Source organism: Camelus ferus, chromosome 10 (assembly GCF_009834535.1).
Source record: "Camelus ferus isolate YT-003-E chromosome 10, BCGSAC_Cfer_1.0, whole genome shotgun sequence".
NCBI classification, from domain to species: Eukaryota; Metazoa; Chordata; class Mammalia; order Artiodactyla; family Camelidae; genus Camelus; species Camelus ferus.
The window spans coordinates 62,138,631-62,164,133 of NC_045705.1; the positions used below are offsets into that span (position 1 = coordinate 62,138,631).

Here is a 25,503-nt window from a genome sequence, read left to right on the forward strand (position 1 = left end):
ATTTCTGGATTCAAAGATCATAATTTGAGGCTCTCTCCTATCTAAGTTCTAGACCAAATAAGAAGTTAGATATATAGAAATAAAATCAACTTTATACTGTACTGGAGTAAACAACATGACCTACCCAATAAAGAGGTTCCTAATACTGCCCCCTAGTCTAGGCCTTGAGTCCTATCCCAGAAGAGAATGTGCAACAGAAATGCATATGTATGTTTTCCAAATGGCGTGTACAAAAATGGTCATAGAAGTAATGCACATAATAGCCCCTAAGAGGAAACTATCCAAATGCCAAAAAGCAGAAGAGACAAAAAAAAATTGTGGTATATTCAGACAGTGGAGTATGATCCACCAGTGCAGGTGAACAAACAATTACATGCATCCATATAGATAAATCCCACATGATGTTTAGGGGCAAAAAAAAGCTACGTATAACAGAATGCACACTGTACATATGTACATATGATTCCGTGTATATGAAATTTAAACACAAGCAAAACTAATATATAGTGTTAGGACAGTGGTTACCTTTGAGGATAATCTTCAGAAGGGGACCCAGAGGGCCTATGGGTTCCTGGAGATGTTCTTTTTCTTGATCTAGAGTCTGGTGCTGTTTTTATATGATTTGTGCTTTCTTGTTTCTATGTCAAAATTGAATTTAAAAAAATTTTTTAAAGTTACTTTTTAGCTCTTGAGTTTGTCTAGTTATTGAGCCATCTCTTACTTCTTATCCGTAGTCAAATTCCTTCCAAAAATAATCATCTCCTCAAAACCCTGGAGTCATCCTTTACCCTTCTATTTCTTTTCCACACCCAATCTAACCTATCATCAAAACCTGCTAGTCCTAGCTTCAGAATATCCAGAGTCTGATTACTTCTCACCATCTCATGAGGACTCATTGTCCACTGGCATTCTTACAGTGATCAACCAACCTGGCATCCACACCCTCAGTCTGTTCTCCATAGAGCAGACAGTTGGGATTGTTTTTAAGCCTAAAATCAGATCATGTCATTCTTCTACTCAAATCCATTCTATTTCATTAAAAATAAAAGCCAGCGTCCTCAAATGTCCTTACAGGATCTGAATTCTCACTTCCTCTCTACTCTCTTCACTTCTCTCCTCCTTGCTCCCTCTACTCCGGTCACATCGGCTTTTGATGTCACCTGGCATAGTCTTTCTTCAGGAGTTTCACACTTCCAGACCCCTCTACCTGGAATGCTTTTTTGCAATTATTTCCATTGCTTTCTTGCTCACTTCTTTCAGGTCTTTTCTTCAAACTTCTCAGCCTCAAGGAAAATTTCCCCCACCAACCTATATAAAATCATCACCTTCTTTCCCCTTCATTTGCTTAATTTTCTCTATGGCACTTACCATCTGACATACTACTTGCTTTATTTGTTTGTTAGTTCTATGTCTACCCGCACTGGTCTGTTAACTACATTAAAGTACTCACTTAATATTCCCTCCTGAGGTTTTCAGCTTCTACTTGAGTATTTTCAATCACGTGTGTGCGCGTGTGTGTGTGTGTGTGTGTGTGTGTGTGTGTGAATATTTTAAACTGAGGGTGGAGGACCTTTGAGAGCCCTCTTTATCCTATAAGCCAACCATTGCCATTTAATAAAATTATATTTTATCCAAGATCTGTTTCTTATTCATTTGTTTTCTGCTACTAATAAAAACTTCTTCAGAATATCTGAAGAATTATATTCAGAATTACCTGGAATAACATTCCAAACTGATGGAAGGTATGGTAAGGACATTCCATCTTTCACTTGGACCTCTCCTGGCACCCCTCACCCCAGTCCATTTGCCTTTCAAAAATGGCATGACCATCCACTCAGTTTCTGAAGTCAGAAATTTGGGAGGCACATTTGACTCCTTCCTTTGCTTTGCTACCACATTCAGTTTGGGAAACAAATTAGGCAAGAACCACTAACAGGAAGGAATAATAAACTCACAGCAAGAGAAGGAGTGGAGAGTTTCAATCAAGCCCAAGAAGACACTGCACACATTTAACAGACAAAGTAGAAGTCCGAGTTTTCACACTTGATGTTTAAAAAATGCAGCTTCCCCAAAAGTATAACCCCAAATTAGTGGTTGAGCCACACATACTCAGATCCTCATTACAAACTCTCCAGTCCCTCCTCTGATCTTAGCCAACTTGGTGGATGACTCTCCTTGCTGGCCTGATGCAGTGAGTAAACAGCCACCTTGAGGAGGCAAGGAACTCAGGGCATCCTCTATTTCCGATGGCAGCCTCTAACCTCGAGCCAGTGAAACGCAGGGCCCTTAGTCATACAACCACAAGAAAATAAATTCTGTCAATCACCTGAATATACTTCGAAGTGGGGTTTCCTCAGTGGAGCCTCCAGATGAGAATATGGCCTGGTTGCACCTTGACTGCAGCCTGGTGAGACCCTGAGCAGAGGCAGCAACTAAGCCATGACTCAACTCCTGATCCACAAAAACTCTAAGATAATAAATGTGTGGTGTTTTATGCCAATAAATCTGTGGTATCTACACAGTGATAGAGAACTAATACACACTTTACTGCTGTGTGGAAAATGGAAGAGGAAAAGCCAAGTTCGCCTTTCAGCTGCACCACTGGCCAGCAGTTAGCATGACCTCAGTTATCATCATCTTTAAAATGGGTATGATAATAGATCCTGCCTCCCAAGGTTGTTGGGAGGGTGACATGGTAATACATGCAGAAGGATTAATTTAATGAGGGAGCAAATACCTCTTTTTATTTAGAGCAGTGTTGGCACAAACCAAGTGTTAAATGTAACTGCCCAACTCAAGGTGGTCTTCTGTGGGCTGAAAGCAAGAGGGACACTGTCACCACCCAAAGAATATTATCCTGTTTGAAGTTGCCCCTAAAAGATTCTGTCATTTCACATCTCCATGGAATAGCCTAGCTCCTGCCTTCTGGTCTGAGCCCATAGACTGAAATACTTATTCTTTAAGAAGCTTGAAAGTCAGAAGCAGGAGGAAGAAGGCAGAGGCTGACAACTATAACCTAGTTGAAATGATAAAATGAGTGCATTTTGAAATAAACAAGGCAGATTAGAATTATAAGCTCTCCTGCTTAATACCAGTAATCCATTCATAAAAATTAAGAACTCTGCATGAAGATAGCTGTTGCCCATCACTTTAAAGGAAGGAAATTATGTTATTAGTCAAAGCAAACTCCCACCCAATTTCCTAAAATGTAAGTAAAAGGCAGTAAAATATCTATTTAGTAGTAAGTGAACATGTCAGGTTATAAAACGCTTAAAATATTGTAATTCCTCGATCACCAAATAACCACAATGGTTGGTAACAAACAGATGTCTTGCAGTAAGTGGCTGCACTTGGAGTCAGCACCCTCCCAGGCTCACTTGTCTTTGATGGACACAGCAGGCTTTTCAAAGCTCCTCTACATGATTCTGATGCTCCATCACTTCTGCTTAGAATTTAAACACAAAGAGAAAGACATACCTTCTCTAAAGTTTGGATGTGAAAAATAAAAGAGGCACTCTTTAGGAGAAAACAGAGGACACCGTCTGCAATTATCCATCAATGGTTCTCGTTCTCAACTTGGAACGGTTCTGCCCCCTAGTGGACATATGGCAATGTCTGGAGATAATTTTGGCTGTCACAGCAGCGGATGTGCTGCTAGCATCTAGTGAGGAGAGGCCAGAGATGCTGCCGAATATCCCACAGTGGACAGAACAACTCCCTATAAGCAAAGATTCTTAGGACCCCAAATGCCAGCAGCATCGAGGTTGAGAAACACTGCTTTCCATGGTTGCCACAAACTAGGAAAGACTGAAGATAATATTTGCACTGTTTCTTTTGGTTTTCTGAAGCTATTTACTTTATGATTTAATTAAAATCATAACAAATGTAGGAATATAATGGATTAACACGGAAAGCAAAATTCCAAAAAGGCATTTTTTGTTGTTTTAACTGTATTTGCCTAGTTTAAACCAGGAAGACCCAGAACGGAATTGGTTTTACTTGTCTTTCTGAAAGCTAAAATACGCTCTATTAAAGTGGCAGTGACTTCCGGTCCTGTATCTTTTTAGCTACTGATTTTTATGCTACAGAAGAACGTGGTTAGGCAATAAATAAGTCAGGCAATAACTACAAGTGGGACTCCTTTCAAAAGAGGGTGGCGTCATAGTTGAATAGAAACAACACATATTCTGGAGACAGACACGCAGAATTGGACTCCTTCGCATCCGTTGGTATGTGACCTTGGGCAGCTTAACCTTTCTGTACCGCAATTTCAGCACCGTAGAATTGTGAAAAGAAAAAATGCTACTACGTGTTAAAACAAAACACCTTCCACAGTGCCTGAAACAGAGTGGATAGCCCATAACTTCAGTTCCTTTATATCTGATGAACACAGATACTAGGATTTGTTGTTATACCAGAAATTTACGTTGTGTTTACAATCTGTTTATAAATAAATTGACAAGAAAGCAAGTCTTTTGGACAGCTGGATCCTTCACCAGGAAGACAGAAGAACATGCTCGAGAATTCTAAGACTTTATGACGCAATGACTGTGATTCTGTGGTTCTAGCACTGAGTAATTGCTAAAGGTTCACTGCTAAGGACTCCACATGAGGCTGATGGAAGACCATGGTTTTGACTGCAATGTTTACTCACTCATTCATTTAACAGAGCTTTGCCATTGAATCATGGAGTCATCATCTGGGGTCAAAAGATCGACCCAAGTCTTCACTTTACAACCAAATGAAACTGTACTGACTGCACTTCCCTATGGACCTCATAGCTCTCTGCTGGATTTCCTGAAGGGAGAGCCAAAAGTCTTGGGGGTAAGTCGCCTCCCACCCATGGGTCTCCCCAGAAAGGAATATAAATATGCTCCCCAAATATGTCTGCAGAGAGGCTTTTTGGGAAGGAAGTTGACTCCCCCTTTTTCCTCGCTTTTCATCTACAAGGCATCTTTCTTGCTTAATAAGTTCCCCTAAGCCATTTGCTTGTACAAATAATTGGATCATCAGTAGAAGGGCCACTGTGTAGCCTAGAATACCATCTCCCTACATTTTGATAAACAAGAGAAACAGAGTTCTGTTTAGAAACACACAGTGTTTGCCTCATGTCTTAGAAATGTTTCTGAGGGTTTATTTAGCTCTGAGAAATCAAATACTTAACTGTAATTAATAATTACAGTAACCCTGAGGAAATCCTAGGGCTGTTTCAAGAGGAGCCAGTGCTGGTCTTTAAATTTCAGCAGAGGGGATGCAGGAAACAGTGCAAATTTTCCATATGTCCCGAGGAAACGACCTCAGGGTGCGGTGGCACCTCCCTTGGAGCTAAAAGCCAGTAGAGGGGGAGTGAAGCTTCTCCTTTGTGCCGTTACAGGCACTGGGAGTTCTTTGAAAGCCATAGTCAAAGCTCCGTAGTGAGCCATAATGTCGATGCACATACACACATACACAAAATTTAGTCATAAATGAACTAGAGTGATGTTGTGTGCACAGCCCCCACCGTTAGGACAAGAATAAAGTCATGACCTGTGGCACAGAGTCCCAGAGGTGTGGCCTGGGGGGAAATCCAGATGCCAGAGGGGAAGCTCTGCCCTGAGAAGAGCCACTGACCCCAGGGGACCACCATGCTGTTCCTCTCTCCGTGACTCCTGACAGGCTGAGGAGCCCACTGGGTCACTCGTGGCTCTAAGCAGGTCCTCACAACAAGAAATGAGACACGACCTCACCCCAGCTTCTCTGCTCTAGATCAGCAAACTTCATAAGAGAGAACTGGGCTGAGGCTGTAATTCCAAAAGCATATGCTGAACATGGAAAATGTGCGTGTGTGTTGGGAATGAGGATAATAACAGGATGCTGGTGCTACAGAAGGAAAACATATGAAGGTGAATAGTCTGGAGTCTGTGTCTTCAGGAAGCTTGCAATCTAGGGGAAAAGCCAGACATACACTCAAATCTGACACGTGAGAAGTTGGTAACACCAGGAGACACTGGAGGTAGGGAAGGATGAGAGAAAAGGATTCGATGAACTCTAAACAAAAACACATGGATAATTTCTGCTCATGTTCTTTTTGACGTCAAGACAACTGAACAAGAGGCTGGAATTAAAATCTTGATCCAGCTCTCCCACCAACTAGCAAGTAACTTAACATGAAGAGCCTTAACAAGTTGCTTAATATCAAAGCATCTCAGCTTTCATTCATTATTTTTTTCCTGATTGCTCTAAAGAGTCCATGAGAAAAATGTGAGTGCATAAAGTCATTGTCAGCACAATTATAAATATTAAAAGACAGGCACTAAGCCAAGAAGCAAATAAAATACACCCTAACATACAAATCATTCAAGTGTGTAGGGAAGTATGCAGCTATGCAGACAACACACTTGGTCAATCTCACAACTTTCTAATCGAGACTTCTGATTTGTCTGTATTAGTAAAAGCTAATAAGCTGCATTTTTTATTAAACTACAAAAGGGGGATTCAAACAAGGACCCAGGTAAGCATGATGAAGAAAGAGACCCTGATAATCTGAGAGTGTTCAGTAAACAGAAGAGGAAGGTATTGAGATGGAGGGAAGTGTGACATTTAAGTACAGAAGGATGCCTAAGGGACCCGGGAGAGTCCAGAGAGACTGGGGCACTTGTGACACCCGGTACCCATTTCTCTCCCCGCAGGCTCTCCAGATCCTGCTTGCTCTGATCATTGCGGGTGTTGGAGCTATATTTGCATTTAACTACTTCAATTTCACCCAAAGATTTCCGCTCGTGTTCTTCACAGGATATCCATTCTGGGGAGCACTTGTTGTGAGTACCACCAGTTAGGAGCTGTGGGGGAATTACTATTAAAGACTGGTTTGAACTGCCTCAAGTCCTGGGATGATGAATCCTATGAACATGGTCTCCTGCACAGCACAAGAGGTGACTCCATTTGGTCACTGCACTATTATCACCATCACTGTAATAATGATGTACAGATGTAAAGGTGTACAGTGTTAAAAGCTTCCAAAGCCCTTCTGTGCACAGTAAGTCCTTTGCTCCTTACTACCAATCCAGGAGATTACAGGGACAAATATCCTATTTTCCCCTTTGCAAATAAGAAAATGGAGTTTAGGAGCAGGTAATAATTTAAATGTATCTAGCTAGTACTCATGGAATCACAGAGTCTCACAGCTCAAGGAGAATTTTAAGTGTTTATTACGATTCAAACCCCTCAGGATGCCCAGAGACAGGTTTATGAGTGTCACTCATCCAGTTCATAATAGAGCCATAAATACAATTCTTAGTACAGTGCTATTTCCATCCAATCCCCACAGCCTCGGTTCCTAATCTTGTGCTGTAATATTTAAGGGTACACTCATTAGAGCTCCTCCCACTCAAGCTTACAGTCCCAAGAGGGCAAGAATACTGTCTTAGTTGTTACATTCTCGGACCCTAGAATTATGCTGAATGCCTCGTAGGCATCGATGACTGAATCACTCAGTAAACAGATGGAAGAAATAATGAGTAAGTGAGACTGTCTCTGTTAAAAGTCCTGTTCTCTTTTGATAAACACAGATATCCTATGCCTCTTCCATCATCTGCATTTCAAAACCAACTCGTAATGTTTTCATTTTGCAAATGTAAATAACATAATATTGCATATGATTTTCAAAGTACACATACAGAAAATCAAACAGACCAGCTCCTCACCTCCCCACTTTACAAGAGAGTGTTCTCACCATGATGCTGTGTGATCTCCATGCATGAATCATAATGAGGCTCTGGCACACTGCTTTTTAAAACTCCACTCTTCACTGGAAAGATATTTACCGAGTACCCACATGACACGCTCAGGAGTGCCCTAGATGCTTAGAGAGTGCTGGCAGACAAGGTCCTCTCTGAGAGAAGTGATGAACTGCTCTTAGAATTACACAGGGTTTGTCATCTAATAGGGAGGCTACAAATGAAAAAGTAAAAAATAACTCCACAGGTATGTTATCACACGTGTGAAGCACACTGAGGAGCTCCAGGCACCATGTGGAGCTTCAGTGGAGGACTCACCTGGCCTGGGAGGTCAGGAAGTGCTTTGCACCCAGGTATTCATTGGGTGAAGTAGAAAGAAAGTGCCCTTTTGGCAATGAGCCTTGATGTGGGAAAGAGCAACAGAAAAAGAGACCAATGAGTCCATTGCAGTGGCACAAAATGAGGCCAAAAATGGTCATGCCAGTCCTTGTGGTCGTATAAAGAATGTGGAACCTTAATACCAGAGCAAGGGGAATCCACTGATAATCTTTAAAGAGGTAAATAGCATTTGAAGACGTGTTGTCTCTGAGTGGGTAATGAATTCAAGGACGGTAACAGCAAATCTGGGAGAACCAGTTGGGGAGAAGCTGTGAGAATCCGTGGAAGGAAAGCTGGGACCCTGACCAGCTGGGCAGCAGGGAAGATAAAGATGGATGGCTTTGAGGCAACTTGGAGGCAGAGCTAATCTGATGCTGAATCCAGTGTTGGCGCTGTAAAGGAGGGAGGTATCAAAGGTAACTCTCTGATCTCTGCATGTCACCTCAACCTCCTTGGACTCAAGGCTCACTCTCCCTAAGGTCCAACACGCATTCCCCCAGGAGAGGTTCTGATTCTCAGAACACTGAAAAAGTAAGTAAGGGACTCCACCTTGGGCAACAGAGTCTCATTTTCCCGGCATGGTACCAGGTCTTTACGTTCCACATAAAGAAGTGGCTGAGATAGCACCGCGAGATTCCAGCCCTCATTCCGGCTTTTAGAGAGTTCTGTCCTGAGAAAGTCTCCCTCTGTCTGCTCAGAGCAGACAGAACTCACCCTCCACTCTTCCAGGCCCAGAGCCCAAGATTATCTATTTTGATGGAGCCCAGCTAGGCCAAACATCTGGGTGATATCTTCAGGACCTTAAAGTGGGGCCTGCCTGTGCCTTCTGGCCCTGGCAAAGAGCCCTTGCTCAGTGCCGAGCACACCCAGCGCAATATTTCTTCTTACATCAGTGCCCACTCTCCTTCCTCTCTGATGGAAAAGGCCAGATATTAGATGGTCTGGGAGAGTCACAGACATGTAGATTTCCACACACTCTCTGAGGGAAATTGTATTGTGGGGTGGTCATACATATCACCTGCTAACTTTTATCTCTTTTCTTCTTAACAGTTTATTATAACAGGATGTATCACAGGATCCAGCAAAAATGACAAATGTCTGGTAAGTCACTTTGGTGACTCCTATGCAATTTAAAACCTTCTACCTGCTTTAGATCATTTCTGTGTAGAAAGCCTTGAGTAACAAAAGATCTTCCAAGAAAATCTTTGCACATCAAATTTGCGGTTCACCATTAGCCTGACATTTTTCCACTGGTTCCCATTTCTCTGGTCAAATAAACTGAAAGGTTGCTTATTAAAAACCATTCTCCATGCTTCTAACTCAGCGGTTCTGAGTTAGAAGATATTTGCACCCGCTGCCCAGTTCTGCCCTCAGGAATATTAACAATGCCTGAAGACATTTATGGTTGTCACAAGTCGGTGTTGGTGGTGGGAGGTGCTATTGTCATCCCGTGAATAGAGACCAGAGACGTTCCTAAACATACTAAAATGCATATAGGCTAGTCAAATTAAAAAAAAATTATCTGGCTCCAAGTATTTATCAGGTCAAGGTTGATATACCCTACTGTAACTGAAACCAATCCTAGGATCCCAGTAACCACACCCCAACTCTGACAACAACAACAAGAGGCTTTTCTCTGGGCCCTGCCCAAGGTCTCAAGGTCTGAAGGAAAGAGTCTGGCATTGATGCTAGATCATTCCAGGATTGAATCAAGGCTACCACCCACTGATGTGTCAACTTTGAAGGATTATTTTGAGGATTTAGTAAGATATTACATATAAAAGGCAAAATGATACTTAGATGTTTGTACTCCCTTCTAACCATTCTGAATTTTTTTTAAGGCCCTGGAGATGTGGACCTTCTCCCAAAGCCATTTTAACTCTGTTTTTATGGTCTTCTGCCAATTTCCTCTAGTGATAGCTACAAACCACAGGGACGTTCTGAGGGATGAAAGTCCCCATCTCTCTCCACCGGTGGAAATAAATGCAGGCAGTGCAGATGAAGCCCCAAATGCTGTTCTCTCTGCACCGACTTCCCTTCAGAGCAAAGGAATACACTAAGGATAACACAGACACACCCATGACTCGCTGAGAGCCATGCAGATGATGGAGGAAGACAATTGTGTATACGGGAGTGCTAAACTGGGCATCAGAAGATTTGGCTTTCCATCAGAGCTCTTCCTCCAAACTCACAATCACTTAATTCCTGAGCCCTACGCATGTGTAATGTGGCGATAACAAGCGATTTACCTCCATCATAAAACTACAGTGAGGATCAGATGAGACTAAGGCTGGGCATAGTCTTTGTAAGCTGTAAAACACAGTACACATGATGAGTTGCTTATCTAGAGACTTCAGTCCATTAAATGTCCCATGGGAGCCAAAACAGAGCCTTCAAGAGAACAAAAGACTGATTGAAAGAGATGGTTTATCTGTGTGACTCTGGATATTTTCTGCCAAAATTCCTGTTTGTAGAAAAGACCTGCATTCAGGGTAAACATTAAGCCACAGGTGTATGTCCAAGGTCTGCCGCGGTAAGCCACAGGGCTCCCGGATAGGACAGGCTGTGTAAACGTGCCACTGCATTTCCCACCACAACAGACGTAGCACAATCAGGATGTAGTAAATGTCTACTGAACTGAGATGTGAGGTCTTTCTTTGTTTTTGCTAGAGCAATAGGAGGGCTGGGAGTAGGTGCGAATAAGGCGTCCCCCTTCCTTCAAAGGGACTCAGACTTAAATAACAAAACAGAAAACTGGGAAGTAACGGGAACTGGAACTTGGTGGGGCAATCTGAACTTTCATAGCTTCCGAATTGGAAAACTGAAACCACCACCCATGGGTGTATCCATCTATCAAAATTCATCAAATGGTACATCTGAATATTTGTAATTTACTGCATAGGAACCATACCACAATAAAGGTTAAAAAAAAAATTGGAAAACTGAGAGCAAAAGAAAGGAAACCATTAAACCTCAGTCCAAACTCATTAATCCACTGTCCTCCGTAAACATGTTGGTGATTCGGTTGGTTCCTATTTGGATCCCCCCAGGGGGTTGATGTCAGCCACAGAAAGGCAGGACCTCATCTGGAGTGTTTCTTTGTCCCACAGGCTGAATGCAGTGCCTGACACAGTTATGCACAATAATATTCATTAAAACAAATGAAAAAATGGATGCTGCCCTGAAGTTAGGTGACATCATTCTCATTTTTAAAGGCAGAAATTGAGATTACAAGAGATTGGTCAACTTGCACAAGGGCCTAGTTGAGGACGCGACATCAGGTCTACTAACAAGGCCAAGACACTTCCCAATACACTCTTTTGCTAATAGATTATGAAAGCTGGTGCATGAGGATAAAAGGAACATTTTCTGTAGCATTAACCAGAGAGCACGGCTTTTCTACCTGTTTTCCTCGCTCCCTGGCTCATTCTACAATTTGGTCTGTCTTCTGACTCTGATGAATCAGAATGCAGAACTGATGGAGTGATTCTGGAGGGGTATCTGGAAAGATAAAAGCATGAGAAATTCTTAAAAGGTGTTTTTGGTTTGATTAGGTTTTTATTTATTTTACTATTATTGTTTCAACTATTTTCCAGGGACAAGATGCCACAGGTATGAGTATTATCAGTTCCATGGTTGCGGTAGCTGGGATTACCCTCACCGTTATCAGCTACAGACAGCAACACATGTACTGCCAGGCGCCTTCCCTTGAAGGAATATGTGTTATAGGCAGAGTCCTTTACAACGTAAGTGGTCTTATTCTGTACAATGAATCTGTAGAATCTAATCGGAACAATTTCATGATGTATCAGTTCATTGATTATGAGTCCAGTAACCAAAAGTTGTCTCACCATTTGAACTAACTGCTGAGAAACATAGTGTGATTCGAGAGCCTCAATGTCTGGATGTGAATCGTGGTTTTGTCACTTAGAAGCTTGTGACCATCGCCTAATATTCTGTCTTCTCTGAGCCTCCATTTTCCTTATGTGGAAAATGAAGGTATAAGACTACCTCCCTCACTGGGTTGTTGTGACAATTACTTCATTAAATTAGGGCACCACTTAGTACCGTGTACGTCGTCAACAGGTTTTAGCTATTTCTGTTAGTACTGACGGAGATTAGATTCAGTTTTCCCTTTGCAGCATTAATGAGGAACAGAATGATCTAACAATACGAAAACCAAAATAGAGTTGGAGAAGGTGTTTAAGGCGCTTCATAAAGTATTTGAATAATTTTGGAACATAAGTCATTTTACATAAGTGTAACAACTGTATTCATTAGAGCAGATGAGTTGTATCTTTACCAGAAAGTACAATTGTAGGTATAATTTTATGTGCTTGTTTTGCAAGCATTCAGTGACTATTTTTATGCATGTCAGTGATTCCAAGAAGCCTTTCCCTCTGCTCTCCAAGCAAATCCTGAGCTTTCATTCTATTTCAACCAGGCACATCTTATAAGGCTCTGTCCCAGAATGTTAATGAGGCTTGACTCATGTGGATGGAAGTGAAATAGAATCGTGGGGAATTGTCTCCTTCAATAAAGAAGGAAAAGGAAAAGAGCCATCAGTTGCTGAAAACAAGATCCTATTTAATCCTCACAATCAACCGATTAAAGTGAACCTAGGACATTCGTATAGGTTCTGAGATAAAATCCGTTAGATTCATAAAAGTTTAAAAGGAAAGACAGAAACCAATGTAAGGGACAAAAATCCCACCCTAATTGGGCCAAGAAGATGACACAACATCCTTACCCTTTTTCCTGGTGGACAGGAGGCCACTACAGTACATTACTTTAGTATATACAGGGAAGAAATTCCATACTGAGGTTCAGTCTCCAGATAAATGAAACTCTGCTGTCTACTTCCTGCCCACCACGGATGGGCACTGCAGGATTCGTTCCCACACACAGAATCCTGGAGAACCTGTTCCAAGACCTCCCTTGTATCACACCACAGTTCCTTGCTGTTAACCCAACCCAAATGTCATAAATAAGCTTAAAAAAAAAGTGAGAACAGTGGGCTTTAGACATCTTTTAGACTGACCTCGGTCCCAGAGACCAATGCATTTTCTACACTGCAGCTAAAGTCATCACTTAAAAATGCACTTTGAGCATATTACTCAATGGCTTCCTGTTAAACACAGAAATAAGACCCAAACCTTAAAAGGCTTACAGGACCCTATAACATCTAAGCTGCCTACCTTTCCAGTATTACTCCAGGACTCTATCCGTCTCACTCCACTCCCCCCTCCCACCTCCTGGAATTCTTTAAAGTGTCAAGACCAGCTTTTGCTTGTTTCAAATGTTCCCCAGCCCAGTGCCTACGCTTTTCCACCTCCCCAATGAACTCTTCCCCATTCCTGAATCTCAGTTTAAACGCCCCTTCTTTAAGAAGGTCCTTCCTGATTGCACCTCTGCCCATTCAGGGCAGGCCTCCCATCACAGCAGTACAAGCTCCTAATACTTTTTCATAGCACTTCACAAAATTGAGTTAAGTAAATAATTGTCTAATTAGTTGTCACTGTCTGCCTCCCTTACAAAAATGGAAGTTCTACAAAGACCAAGACCAGGTCCATCTTGTTCACCAGCTGGAGGTGGTAAGTTTACAGTAGGCATTTCATACATTTTGGTATTATCAACCAAATACTGTGCTGCAGGGAAACTAAGATTCAGATAGACTCAATCTCTCGTCCAAGGTTAGCTGCACCCAGTTCCTTCTATCTCCAAAGTCTAAACTGTTTGAACACCACACTGTTCCCTGTTGCTGCTTGAGCTAAGCATTTACCTTAAAGCAGAGTGTGCAGAGTGGCAATCTGTGGGCTATATCCAACCTGAAAATATGTTTCATGTGGTTCACACAGATGAATAAATAACTGGAAAGTTGCACGTTAAAAATATGTATATACAGCTACCTTAGGAAAGAAAAAAGACAGGCATCCTGGGGTCCATATTCCCACAGGGCAACTGTTGCCTGGAACTGAGTGATGGATGCTGAAGAATACTTTTACTCTCTACTTTCTCCCTTCCTGTTTCGCTCATTTGGCATGGTGGTCCAGCCCCCGTTAGCACTGGAGTTTGTTACCCACCCCTACTTATCAGAAAGACGTTAGATGACAATTGTTCAATCACTGGTGGCTCCAGACACATCTAAAATATGGGTTTTTCCCAAACATGGTCATACAGTGTAAGTGGTCCTTGACTTAATATCTTTAGAATGATGCAGCTTTCATTTCAAATGACATATATTTACCCTCATTATTCACAGGGAATTTTGTCAGTCTTGCTGATCAGCAGCATAGCACAGCTCAGCATCTCTGTGACTGTCGCCTCCTTTAGAAGCAAGTGCTGGACAAGGTCGAATGAGGTGCGTTCAGTGTTGTCATGAGAATGGATTCCTACTGGGACACTCCAAGGTGGCCTCTGGCCTATTAGTGGTCAGAGCAGTAGACTCAGATGCTGCATTAAAACTTCTGAGTTGAGGAAGATCGAGGATGGTCACTCCACCCTTTGAGACAACATGCTTCTTTGTCTTGCCCGAGCTGCTGTTCACGGTCATCTCTGTTCAGATGTAGCTCCTCATCTCCCTGCCAAACTATATGAATAATCAGACTTATGGGGAACCCAAAGTATTGTAACACGGGGAGCTTATACCTGGGCCATGAAGGTGTGTGAGACAATTCCCTCACCAGAGAAGAAGCAGAGAAACAAAATATTTAAGAGAAACAAAATATTTAACAGTGACACTCAGATTATTTATCATAATCATTATAGCTCACATTCATTGAATGCTAGCTATGTCAGTCATTAGTCTTATCACTTAGCACCAACTTAATCTTAACAAATTATTAAGGGATGAAAGCTTACGATCTTTCCAGGAAAGAACTTTTCCGAGTCTGCATCTTTTCCTGGGCAAGCACAGTGGGCTTCTACGTTCTCCCATATATAGAGTTGTTTTTGAAAATCAAAAACAAAAACAGTTGGAAATTGGAATAGTTCTCCCACAAAGTTGCTTCAGCCAGTATGGGTTGAAAGACTGGCATCCAGCCTCTGTGCCTGCTCATCAGTGATCAGAAGCAACAATCTGCAGTTAGAACCACAGAAACCTGATACTTGGAAGACAAGGTCCTTACTGCCCATCCTGGCTCCAGCCAATCACACCAGGAACGTGGGTTACCTTCCAAGGGCTGGGAGTGAGAGATGGGTAGTCACTACTATGCTGAAGGCTGAAACTGACTGATAGAACCTGTCAATTTACCAATCAGGATTTCCCCTGGAAGCTGCAAGTGTTCAGACAGACTCCAGAGTTACAAAATAGTTACTTCAGACAGTTTTTGCCAGTATGATTATAGTATATATGAATAGACAGATTCCAGAAGCCTCCTATTCTGCTTGATTCCCTGAGATTCCTCTAGAATAATTCTTAAAATCAGGTAGCACAAATTTTCTTTGTTCTTTTTCAAAATTGTTTTTGGCTGTTCTAGGCCCTATGGATTTCCATTAATGTTTTAGGATCAGTTTATCACTTCTTAGGAAAATCTTACCGATATTTTGATTGGAGTGGCATTGAACCTATACAACATTTAGTAAAAATTTACAGATTAATAATATTTAGTCTTCTTACCCATGTCCATAGAGTATGTTTACATTTTCTTACATTCCCTTTTATTTCTTTCCAAGATATTTTGTAGTTTTCAGTGTATAAGTCTTGGATACATTTTGTTAAGTTTATACATAACTATTTTCATTTTTCTGCTATTATATATGGCACTTAAACAGTTTACTTTCCAAATGTCCATTCCTACATATAGAAATGCAATTTATTTTTCTATGTATACTATAGTATACTATGACCTTACTAAACTTATTAAGTCTAGTTGTTTTTTAAATTGATTTCATGTTATTTTATAGGTATACAACTATTTTACCAGTAAAGACATTTTTATTTACAAATTGGATGCCTTATTTTTCTTGATTTATCACACTTGTAGAGCTTCCAGAGTGATATTTGTTGTATTTTTTTTTAAATGCTGAGCACACTCAGCCTTCCTTGTTCTCAATCTTAGGGTGAAAAGTATTATAGTTCACCCCCAAATGTGATGTTACCTATGGGTGTTTCATAGACTAAACTTATCCTAGTTTGCAGAGCATTTTTCTTATCACAAATGAGCATTGACTTTTGTAATGTTTCATCTTATGCTTATTTTTTTATTATATTATCTGAGCCCAAATATCTGGCGTATTGCTCTTTTCTTGATACAACTACAGAAGAATACATAGTTCTGTGGGAAGCTCTTTAGGAGCAATAGTAAAACAAATTACTCACACTGAAAAGCTATCCAATTTAATTCCATGCTTTTCAATGGCATGTCAAGTGCAAAGTACAACAAAAGATTTAATGATACTATGTAATATGCACCCAGCTCTCAAGAAGAAGAAAGAAGTGAACTTTTAATATTTACTGTGCCTACCACAATGCCTAAAAGCATTGTTTCACATAGTCTTCAGTCATAACCACCCTGGAGTAAGGTACGACTGACGCAGTTATTACAAGGAAGCACAGATTAGAGATTAGATAGAAATGCACAGGACCTATAATTCCATTGCAAAGTATGAATCCTAGCTTCCCAAGCTGGTAGCCCTACGACACTGGTCACGTTACTTAACATCTCTCTGAACCTCAATTCTTTCAGTCATAAAACAAGGATAATACATCATAGGGATGTTAAGCCAATAACTTGACATGACTTTAGAACCCTGCTTAGCACCTGACAATCTTTCAGTTATCATTAGGGATGAGTAAGCTTAAAAGCATAGCGCTTAACAGCATGGATAACGTTAGAGGAAGTATAATTCACGCTTCCACATCTCTCTTTTAACAAATCAATAAACTATAATTTAAATGAAACAGAAGTTTTGGGGGTGAGTAAAACTGCAGACATCTTCCCCAAAGTACCATTTATCCTTACACAAATAGCCTTTCAATAGGGATGAAATATAGGTTTGGAAACAAGCTAGAAGGGTGGGGAATGACAATGTATAGTGTAAGAAAATGTGGAGATTCTCATTTTAAGCCTGCCATCAACCAACTAGGTAACCATAACTAGGCCATTTAATGACTCAGAGTTCCAACCACTTCTCCAAATAGAAGCAGCAGTCTATTCTGACCCTGTGAATGACTTCAGAAAGGGAACAGGCTGACAAAAACCAGACTGGTCTGTAATGACAACCCCTCTAAAAAAAACAAACAAAAAGGCAAATTGTAAGGAATGGGAAGCACTGACTAATGGCTATATCAGATCAGATGCTGTCACTTAGCTGTTTAAAAAAAACTTCTATATACCTCACTTGTACATAACGGAAAGCCCGAATTTCCTAGCCTAATGTCTTAGTCCATTCAGGCTTCTATTTAAAAAAAAAATCACAGACTAGGTGGTTTAAATAACAAACAATTAATTTCACAGAGTTCTGGAGCCTGGGAAGTCCAAGATCAAGGCGCCAGTAGACTCAGAGGCTGGTGAGAGCCACTTCCTAGTGTATAGACAGCCATCTTGCTGTGTCCTTACATGGTGAAGGGCCCAGGGACCCCTCTGGGGTCTCTTTCTTAAGCACACCAGCCTCACTCATGATGGCTCCACCTTCACGACCTAATCACCTCCCAAAGGCCATATCTCCAAATACAATCACACTGGGGATTAATTTTCAATATACGAATTTAGGGTGGGGAACACATTCAGTACACAGCATTCCATTCCTGCCCCTACCAAATTCATGTCCTTCTCACACGAAAAATATATTCTTTTCATCCCAAAAGCCCCCCTAAGTTTTATCTTATTTCATCATCAACTTTAAAGTCTAAGTCCAAAGTCTCCTCTAAATACCATCTAAATTCTATATGGACGAGACACAAGGCAAATTCCCTCCAGCTGTGAACCTGGGAAGCCAAGCATGTTATGAAACCAAGCTTCCAAAGCACAGTGATGGAAGAGGCACAGGACTGACATTCCCATTCCTAAAGGGAGGAATGAGAAAGAAGAAAGGTAGGTCCCAAGTAAGACCAAAACCTAACAGGGCAAATAACCGAAACCTTGAGGCTCAAGAACAAACCTCTTCGCCCCGATGCTCTGTCTTCCAAGTACACGGGGCTGCCACCATCACCCCCGCGGGTCAGCAGGAAGACCTGGGCTCTGCCCCTGCAGCATCTCTCTGCCTGGGCCCAGTGGCTCTCCTCTCCTGGGTGGAGTCCTACACCTGTGGTTCTGCTGGTTTGGGGGCCCTAGCCCGTGACTCTGTCAGGCAGCTCTGCCTTTTGAGGCCTAGGTGGGGGCAGCCTGGTTCCCATGGCTCCGCTGGGCACAGCCCCTGTGGCTGCTCTCTGTGATGGCTCCACCCCTGAGGCACTGGGTGGGGGCATCTTGGCTCTGTCTAAACCAGAGAGGTGGTCCCATCCTTTGAAACCATTCTTCTTTAGGGGTCCTTGCACTCAGGGCCTGTGGTGGGAGTGGCAGCCCTAACGATGAATTGCTTTTGGGGTCATTCGTACATTGTCTTGGAAACAGCTTCTGACTACTGTTGAGATGGCTGATCTGTAACAATTTCCTTATCACGCCAACCACTTGATCTACTCTTAAATAAATGTTCTCATTTTTTGCAAGATGGATGGACTGAGAATTTTCCAAACCATAAGTTCCTGCTTCCTTTTGGCTTAACAATTCCACCTCTAAGTCCTTTTTCTCTTCTCATGTTTTACTAGAAGCTGTCAGTGAAGCCAGGCCTCACCTTCAACACCTCACTTAGGAAAGGCTTCGGCTAATTTCAGTGCTTGCAAAGTCTACCTTCCACAAAATACTAGAACACAAACAAGTCAGCCAAGGTCTTTGCCACTTTATAGCCAAGATCACCTTCCTTCAGTTTTCAATAATGTTTTCCTCATTTCTGCCTGAGACTTCATCAGAATGACCTTTATCATCCATTTTTCTATCAGCATTTTGCTCAGGATCACCTAGGTCCTCTCTAAGAAGATGGAGGCTTTCTCCACAGCTCTCCTTTTTTCTTTCTGGGCTCTCATCAAAGTTGCCCTTAGTGGTCCATTCATAGCAATGTAAACTTTTTCTAACATGCACCGTAAAACTCTTGCAGCTTCTACTCATTATCCAGCTCCACATCTGCGTCTGCATATTTAGGTATTTGTTACAGCAGCACTCCCACTTCTTGGTAACAACTTCTGTCTTAGTCCAGCGGGGCTGCTATACTGAAGACTGGGTAGCTTAAATGACAAAAATGTATTCCTCACAGTTCTGGAAGCTGGGAAGTCCAAGATCAGGGTGCTGGCAGGTTCAGCATCTCATGAAGACCTGCTTCCTGGTTCACAGAGGGCAGTCTTCTCATCATGTCCTCCCAGGAAGGAAGGGACAAGAGTTCTTTGGGGGGTCCCTTTTTTAAGGGCGTTATTCCCATTTACAAGGGCTCCACACTTAAGATCTCATCACCTCCCAAAGATTCTGACTCTGAATACCATCACACTGGAGATTAGATTTCTACATATGGTCCCAGAGGGACACAGACATTCAGTTTATAGGACCTAGCACACCATCCAGTAATACCGAACTGCTTACCATCTGCCATCACACTGGGCTGCATGGCAGCCTTGTGTTTTTTGTACCCACTCTTTCCACGGTTTCCTCTCCCTGGATTGTGGCTCCTTACTTATTTCATCTTACCTTTTTACCCAAGAAATTTCTGCTCATCCATCAAGACACAGATCAAATATCTCTTCTGTGAATCATTTCCTGGCTTTCTCAGAATTCAGTCATCTTCTACGTTCCCATGAAACACATAGTATCTACTTCTATAACAGCATTTGCTAAACTGTATTGTTATCTATTTATATCTAGTCTACCTATAATTGTGAACATCTTGTGGGCAAAACCCACACCTAACTATATTTGATCTCCAGCATCCAGTTCATCTCGTAGGTGATAAGTAAATCATTATAAACCTGATGTGTGAACATTGAGTGGATAATTTAAAATGTCTTAGAAGTTTTTTAATAGATTTATTTATTTTATTTATTTTTTGAAGTGGGGGAGGTAATTCGGTCTATTTATTTATTTATTTATTTATTTATTTATTTATTTATTTTTTATTTATTTAATGGAGGACCTGGGGGTTGAACCCAGGACCTCATGCATGCTAAGCATGTGCTCTACTACTGAGCTATACCCTCCCCCTCTTAGAAGTTTTATATAAGGTATGGGGAGAATATTTCAGACAATCTTAATAAATCCCCTAGTCAATATTCGAGATAATAGAGGGTAATGACTTGTCCATAATAAAACCAGTGAGTTGATGGTAAATTCAGTACTGGTATTTGTTTCCCGACTCCTCCTGTAGATGTTACTCCCTATCTACTATCTTAAAGCAGAGATGAAAAATAATTTTGGAATACAAGAAGAAAATAACATCAAAGACGATTCTGTTCTATTAATGTTTCCCCCACTGCTTGATTTTTTAGATCGTGTTTTTCTTGCCTTCGGATGTTACTCAAGATAGTGAACTATCTGTCCCAGAAGAAAATGCTGTAATACAGTTTGAGCATCAAGAAGAATCAACAAGTGATGTGTCAACAACAAACATACAACCTGTTTTCTTCGGAGGCTATACTTTCTTCAAGTTAAGAGTCACAAGACACCCTTCAGCCTTCCAACATTCTGTATCTGTGGCAGATGAACAACAGAAATACAGCCCTCCACCTTTAAGCCTTTATGAGGAAGACCTGGAGCTGGAATCTCTGCCCCTCAGTTTAGAGCTAAGGCCTTCAGAAATTATGCACACCAACGAACTAAATGATGAAGACCTACGAATTGCTATCATACAATCCCCAGAAAAGAAAACCCAACTGCTGCATGCCCAACCCTTGCAACTCCAAGCTCTTCCACCTTATGCTGAAAAAGATTACCAAGCTTTACAACCCCAAGTCTTACCATCCCAACCTTTGCCAGCAAAAGCCCAGCCATCTGAAGCCCCAACATCTCATGTCACAGAGTCTCATGGACTGACGTCCCAAGACATGCAGCCCCAGCATAAACCATCTGAAAATACACAATCCGTAGATACACTCTCTCAGTGCAGACTAGGCCCAGATACACCTTCCCAAAATACCTTTTTCCAAAGGCGAGTTCTGCCAGTAAATGCCATGCCATTTGAAGTCCCAACAATACGCATTGTGGAGCCCCTTAATACCCAACATCGAGATCAACAATCTCTAGATTTTCAACTACAAAACATTCAATCTCAAGACCACCAATCTATACGTTTATCCTATCAAGACATTAAATCAGAAGTCAAGTTACTGACTGAAGAATGGAAATCTGAGGAAGAACTTCATAGAAGGAAATCATCAAAGCAGCATTCCCTGTATCAGCAAAACGAAGACTGGCAACCTCTAAAAGAGAAACCTCTTGACTTGAAAATCCAAGCCCAACAGTCCCCAAGGAGGAAATCCCTAGACAAGCACATCAAAATCTGGCTATCCCAAAAGAAGCAATACAAAGATAAACAAGTCCAAGTTAATGAAACCACACTGCAACTCCTGGATGAGCAAGTTGACGACCAAAAGGGCAAAGAGGAGAAACCCCCAAAGCAGCTGTACCAAGATCAGCAATCCCAAATCCAGGAATACCATGGCTGGCAAGCTCAAGACCAGAAAATTCAAGGCTGGCAATCTTTAGGCCAGCAATCTCAAGACTACAGAACTCTAGAATGGAAAAACAATGAATGGAAAGCACAGGAACGGCAACTTGAAATGCAGCATTCCCTAAATTGGGAATCCCAAGCCAGGCAAACCCAAGATCTACTACTGAAAAAATCCCTCAAGCAGAAAGCTCTCTTCCAAGAAACCCAGCCCTTGTATGCCGTAATTCCACCTCACCTAGATGGACAAGTACAAGATGTTCCCTATCAAGACAGTCAGCATCAAGATAAAGACCAAGAAGACCTTCAGCCCACAAGAACTCGAAAAGAAGATATGGAAAGAGATGCTGTGCAAACAAGAGACATCAACCCAGAGGACGTGAATTGTGGAAGCAAAAGCCCAAGTGACGTGCAATCAGAAGACATGAAGCCAGACTTCAACTGTTCCTCTTACCAAAGCTCAGCACAAGGCACAGATTTCACCTATTTGTCCAATTTAAATTCAGAACAAGACGTGCAACAAAACACTTCAGTGTGCTCAACTGCAAGCAAAGACCTGACTTTAACTCCTACCTCAAGTTACCCAAATGAAAGACAGCAGTCTGAAGACTCTGACTAACGTGCATCGATTCAAATATCACGGAATTATGGAATCGAATTAGGGGAAAACAGTATACTCTCCTCCAACCTCTGTTCTTAAGTGTGGTTGCTACCTTATTCACTCACCAGAAAACAAAGGGCATGCAGAACACTCAAAGGAGATTTGTCCTTAATTATAATAAAATGACACCAAATATTAATACTGTATCAGAATTTTCTGAGGGTGAAAAAATAATTCACATTGAAATTTTGTTATCAATCTTAGTGTTTCAATTTATGATCACCAGCTCATTTTACAGCTTAATATTTAAGGGGCCTACTTTTCTATGGTGCTAATATTTTTTGCCTTCTCCTTTGTACTTTCTAGAGGCTCAGTAAGTCAACAGCAAGAAGTCTACACAGGCTCTCTAAGGGTTCAAGGACCAAAAGAATTGGCCAGGAATAAAAATTAATTCCACCATTACCCTGCTTTGCTGTTTCCAATCACCCAATTTATTCCCCTGCCACCCCAAATCTACGCTGAAGATACATACCTTAAGTTTGTTCTATTCATAAGGCAGAATGTGGCAGTGAGTACAAAACGCGTACAGGGAGAGAGGGTAGTAGGGGGCAGGGAAGGGGAGAGATGCAGATGTCATGGTAGAAAGTATAAGACTAACATACTGAGTGAAGCTCTAGCTCCCTTCATATGCCTGCACTCACTGCTTCTAATTCCTCAACCTTGTGACATATAATTTCAATCTCAGTGGTCAAAGGAAATCATGTGGTCAAAAGCCTTCAGTTACCCTCCATCCCCCAAACCTAATTACATTTTTCAATCCTCTTCCCTCCCTGAAGTCTTTCTGATCCATTTGGAGTTATTAACCATCCCTTCTTTCTCCAATATTCATCCGCCTTATTGGCTTCTTTGGATTTTTCAACAGCAATACTGGAAATGAGAAGTCAGTGATGCTTTAAACATTAAGAATAACTGCTCTCATCTAGAATTTTGTACCGAAAACAAACCATCAAACTATTGAGGGGATATGAATTAAAACATCTGCAGGCATGCACAGTCTCCAAATTTTCTGGTTTTTCTCTCTTCTCTTCTGTAACTGCTATTGAACCTCCTCAATCAGACATTTTTTGTTATTATATTCTCTTCTATTTTCTATTTTCTTGCTCTTTTCTTCCACATTCTAGTTAATTTTCTCTACCACGTATCAAAACCCTTTACTGAGGTTTTCTTGCTGGCTATCATCGTAATTTTGAAGAGATCTATTTGTTCTCTTTTTCCATTTTGAACAGCCAGAAACAGCAACTCTGGGGGGCAAATGCTAAGTCTGGGTGCAGGGGAGCAGAAGAGCAGGCCAGCTCAAAGCAAAGAAACTCTGCCTGGTCAGGAAGGGGCTAGCCAAGCTACGAGCATCAGCAGAGGCAAGTGAGACCGGTTAAAACCTGGAATACTCTGCAAACCAACAGTAATTTTTGTGATATGATAATTAACTCCTGTATGGTCAGGACCCCTAAGATGGCAGTTCTCTTACTCTCTGTCCATCCCCCTCCCAACCAGGCCCTGCCTCACCCTTACCTTCTGCCCATGACTGCCTCTCCCTCCTAAGCAGAAAGTGTAATCAATTAACTACCTGCACGATTGGCCCTACCCCTAGATAACGATTGTTCTGGCCCTTGGACCAGAACGGCTCCAGTATGTTTGGTCATCAACAGGGAACAGCAGCCCTCACAATGGTTAGTAACCCAAAAAGCGGGGAGGGGACATGTTCCAACAGCCCCCCTGGCAACCAAGGAGCCCCTCTGACGTCACATCCCCTATAAAAGATACCCTCCTCCTCCCCGTGTAGCAAAGATTGCTGCCGTGTCCTGCCTGCCTTCGGCCATACGTGGTGGGGTGTCACTCCAGGACCTATGCCTCTGAGTTGTAAGACTCCCGGCCCAGCAAATCACCGATGTCTCTGTCGCTGACGCCGGGTTCTTCCTTCAGTCTAGGGGCTGCGCAACTGCAAGGATGGCAGGACTGCAGGGTGCAGTCCAGTAACTCCATCCCACAACTCCCCTAACTTTGCTGAGAAAATACCAAGTGGGATGGCAAAGGAAAAAGAACTTGCCCAATTGCATTCTTGTGACGCTTGGGCCACATTACAGCCCATCACCCTCTGCGCAGGGACTAGCTTCCAGGCGGCTGCAGGAGTGACAGTGTTGGCAGAAGCAGCATAAGGAAGGTAGGAGGTGGTCCACTAGAGGCGAACTCAGCCTTCGTAAAGTGGCAGCTGAGTCCTCGATCAATTTAAACATTTGATAAAACTGGAATGATCACCTCTTCACATCACTACAAAGCTTAGCAAAGAACTGTCATTCTCTTTTAATAGAAACTGAACTGCAGCATTCTTCAATCTCCACTGGTTTTCTATACACAACACCTCTTATGAAATCAAAAAACATGAAAATGAAAACCACAGTCAAAGAAAAGCAGTAACAGAAACCAATCTACAAATGACCCAGATACTGAAGCTAATAGAAAAAGGCTTTAAAGTAACTTATACATAAATTTGAGGAATTACAGAAAAAGATGGAAATGGAGACAAAATTTAAATGAGCACTATAAAAACAAGGCTGACATTTCAGATCTGAAAAATATACCTGAAAATTTTTTAAAAATGTCTTATTTGAGATTAACAACAGAATAAACATGGAAGAATAAAGGCATTCTAAACTCAAAGACAACCAATAAAAATTATTATAAATGAAAGAGAAAATAATGTTGAAAAAGACTGAACTATAAGCATCTGTCACTTGTGAGACAATTTCAAGTAGTCTAAACAGATGTGTAATCAGAGTCACAAAAGAAGAGAAAAAGTGGCAGAAAAGACTTTTAAAGAATTATTGGCAGAAGGAGTTTCAGCTTTGATGAAAACTGTTAAGCCCACAACACCAAGGACCTTAATGAACCCAAAAAATAACTAAAGGAGACTATACATACCTCACCTTTAGGGGCCTGCTGGGACTTCAATCTAGTTACAGGCCTAGAAACAAAGAGAGGGGTGGGGTGGGTCCTAAGGAGAATCAGCTTGTCTTGCAGGGAAACTGTCTCAGGGGGAGTCATTACAGGCCATGCAGGGTTGATCCC

General features: G+C 41.7%; 1 protein-coding gene across 1 annotated transcript; it reads left to right on the top strand.

Moving 5' to 3' along the window:
• Nucleotides 1–4,655: 4,655 nt before the first annotated feature.
• On the top strand, nt 4,656–22,398 carry MS4A14 (membrane spanning 4-domains A14). The gene is made up of 6 exons (XM_006193650.2): nt 4,656–4,824; nt 6,669–6,797; nt 9,144–9,194; nt 11,690–11,839; nt 14,356–14,454; nt 20,602–22,398. The coding sequence occupies exons 1-6, from the start codon at nt 4,687–4,689 to the stop codon at nt 22,396–22,398; spliced, it is 2,364 nt and encodes a 787-aa protein (XP_006193712.2). The 5' UTR covers nt 4,656–4,686.
• The last annotated feature ends 3,105 nt before the right edge of the window (nt 22,399–25,503 follow it).

Bases quoted from the DNA above. Each gene is read 5' to 3' on its own strand.
- MS4A14 (XM_006193650.2), top strand. From the start codon at position 4,687: ATGGAGTCATCATCTGGGGTCAAAAGATCGACCCAAGTCTTCACTTTA. The intron at 6,798-9,143 runs GTGAGTACCACC...TCTTCTTAACAG, and splicing joins CATTCTGGGGAGCACTTGTT to TTTATTATAACAGGATGTAT. The intron at 9,195-11,689 runs GTAAGTCACTTT...ACTATTTTCCAG, and splicing joins GCAAAAATGACAAATGTCTG to GGACAAGATGCCACAGGTAT.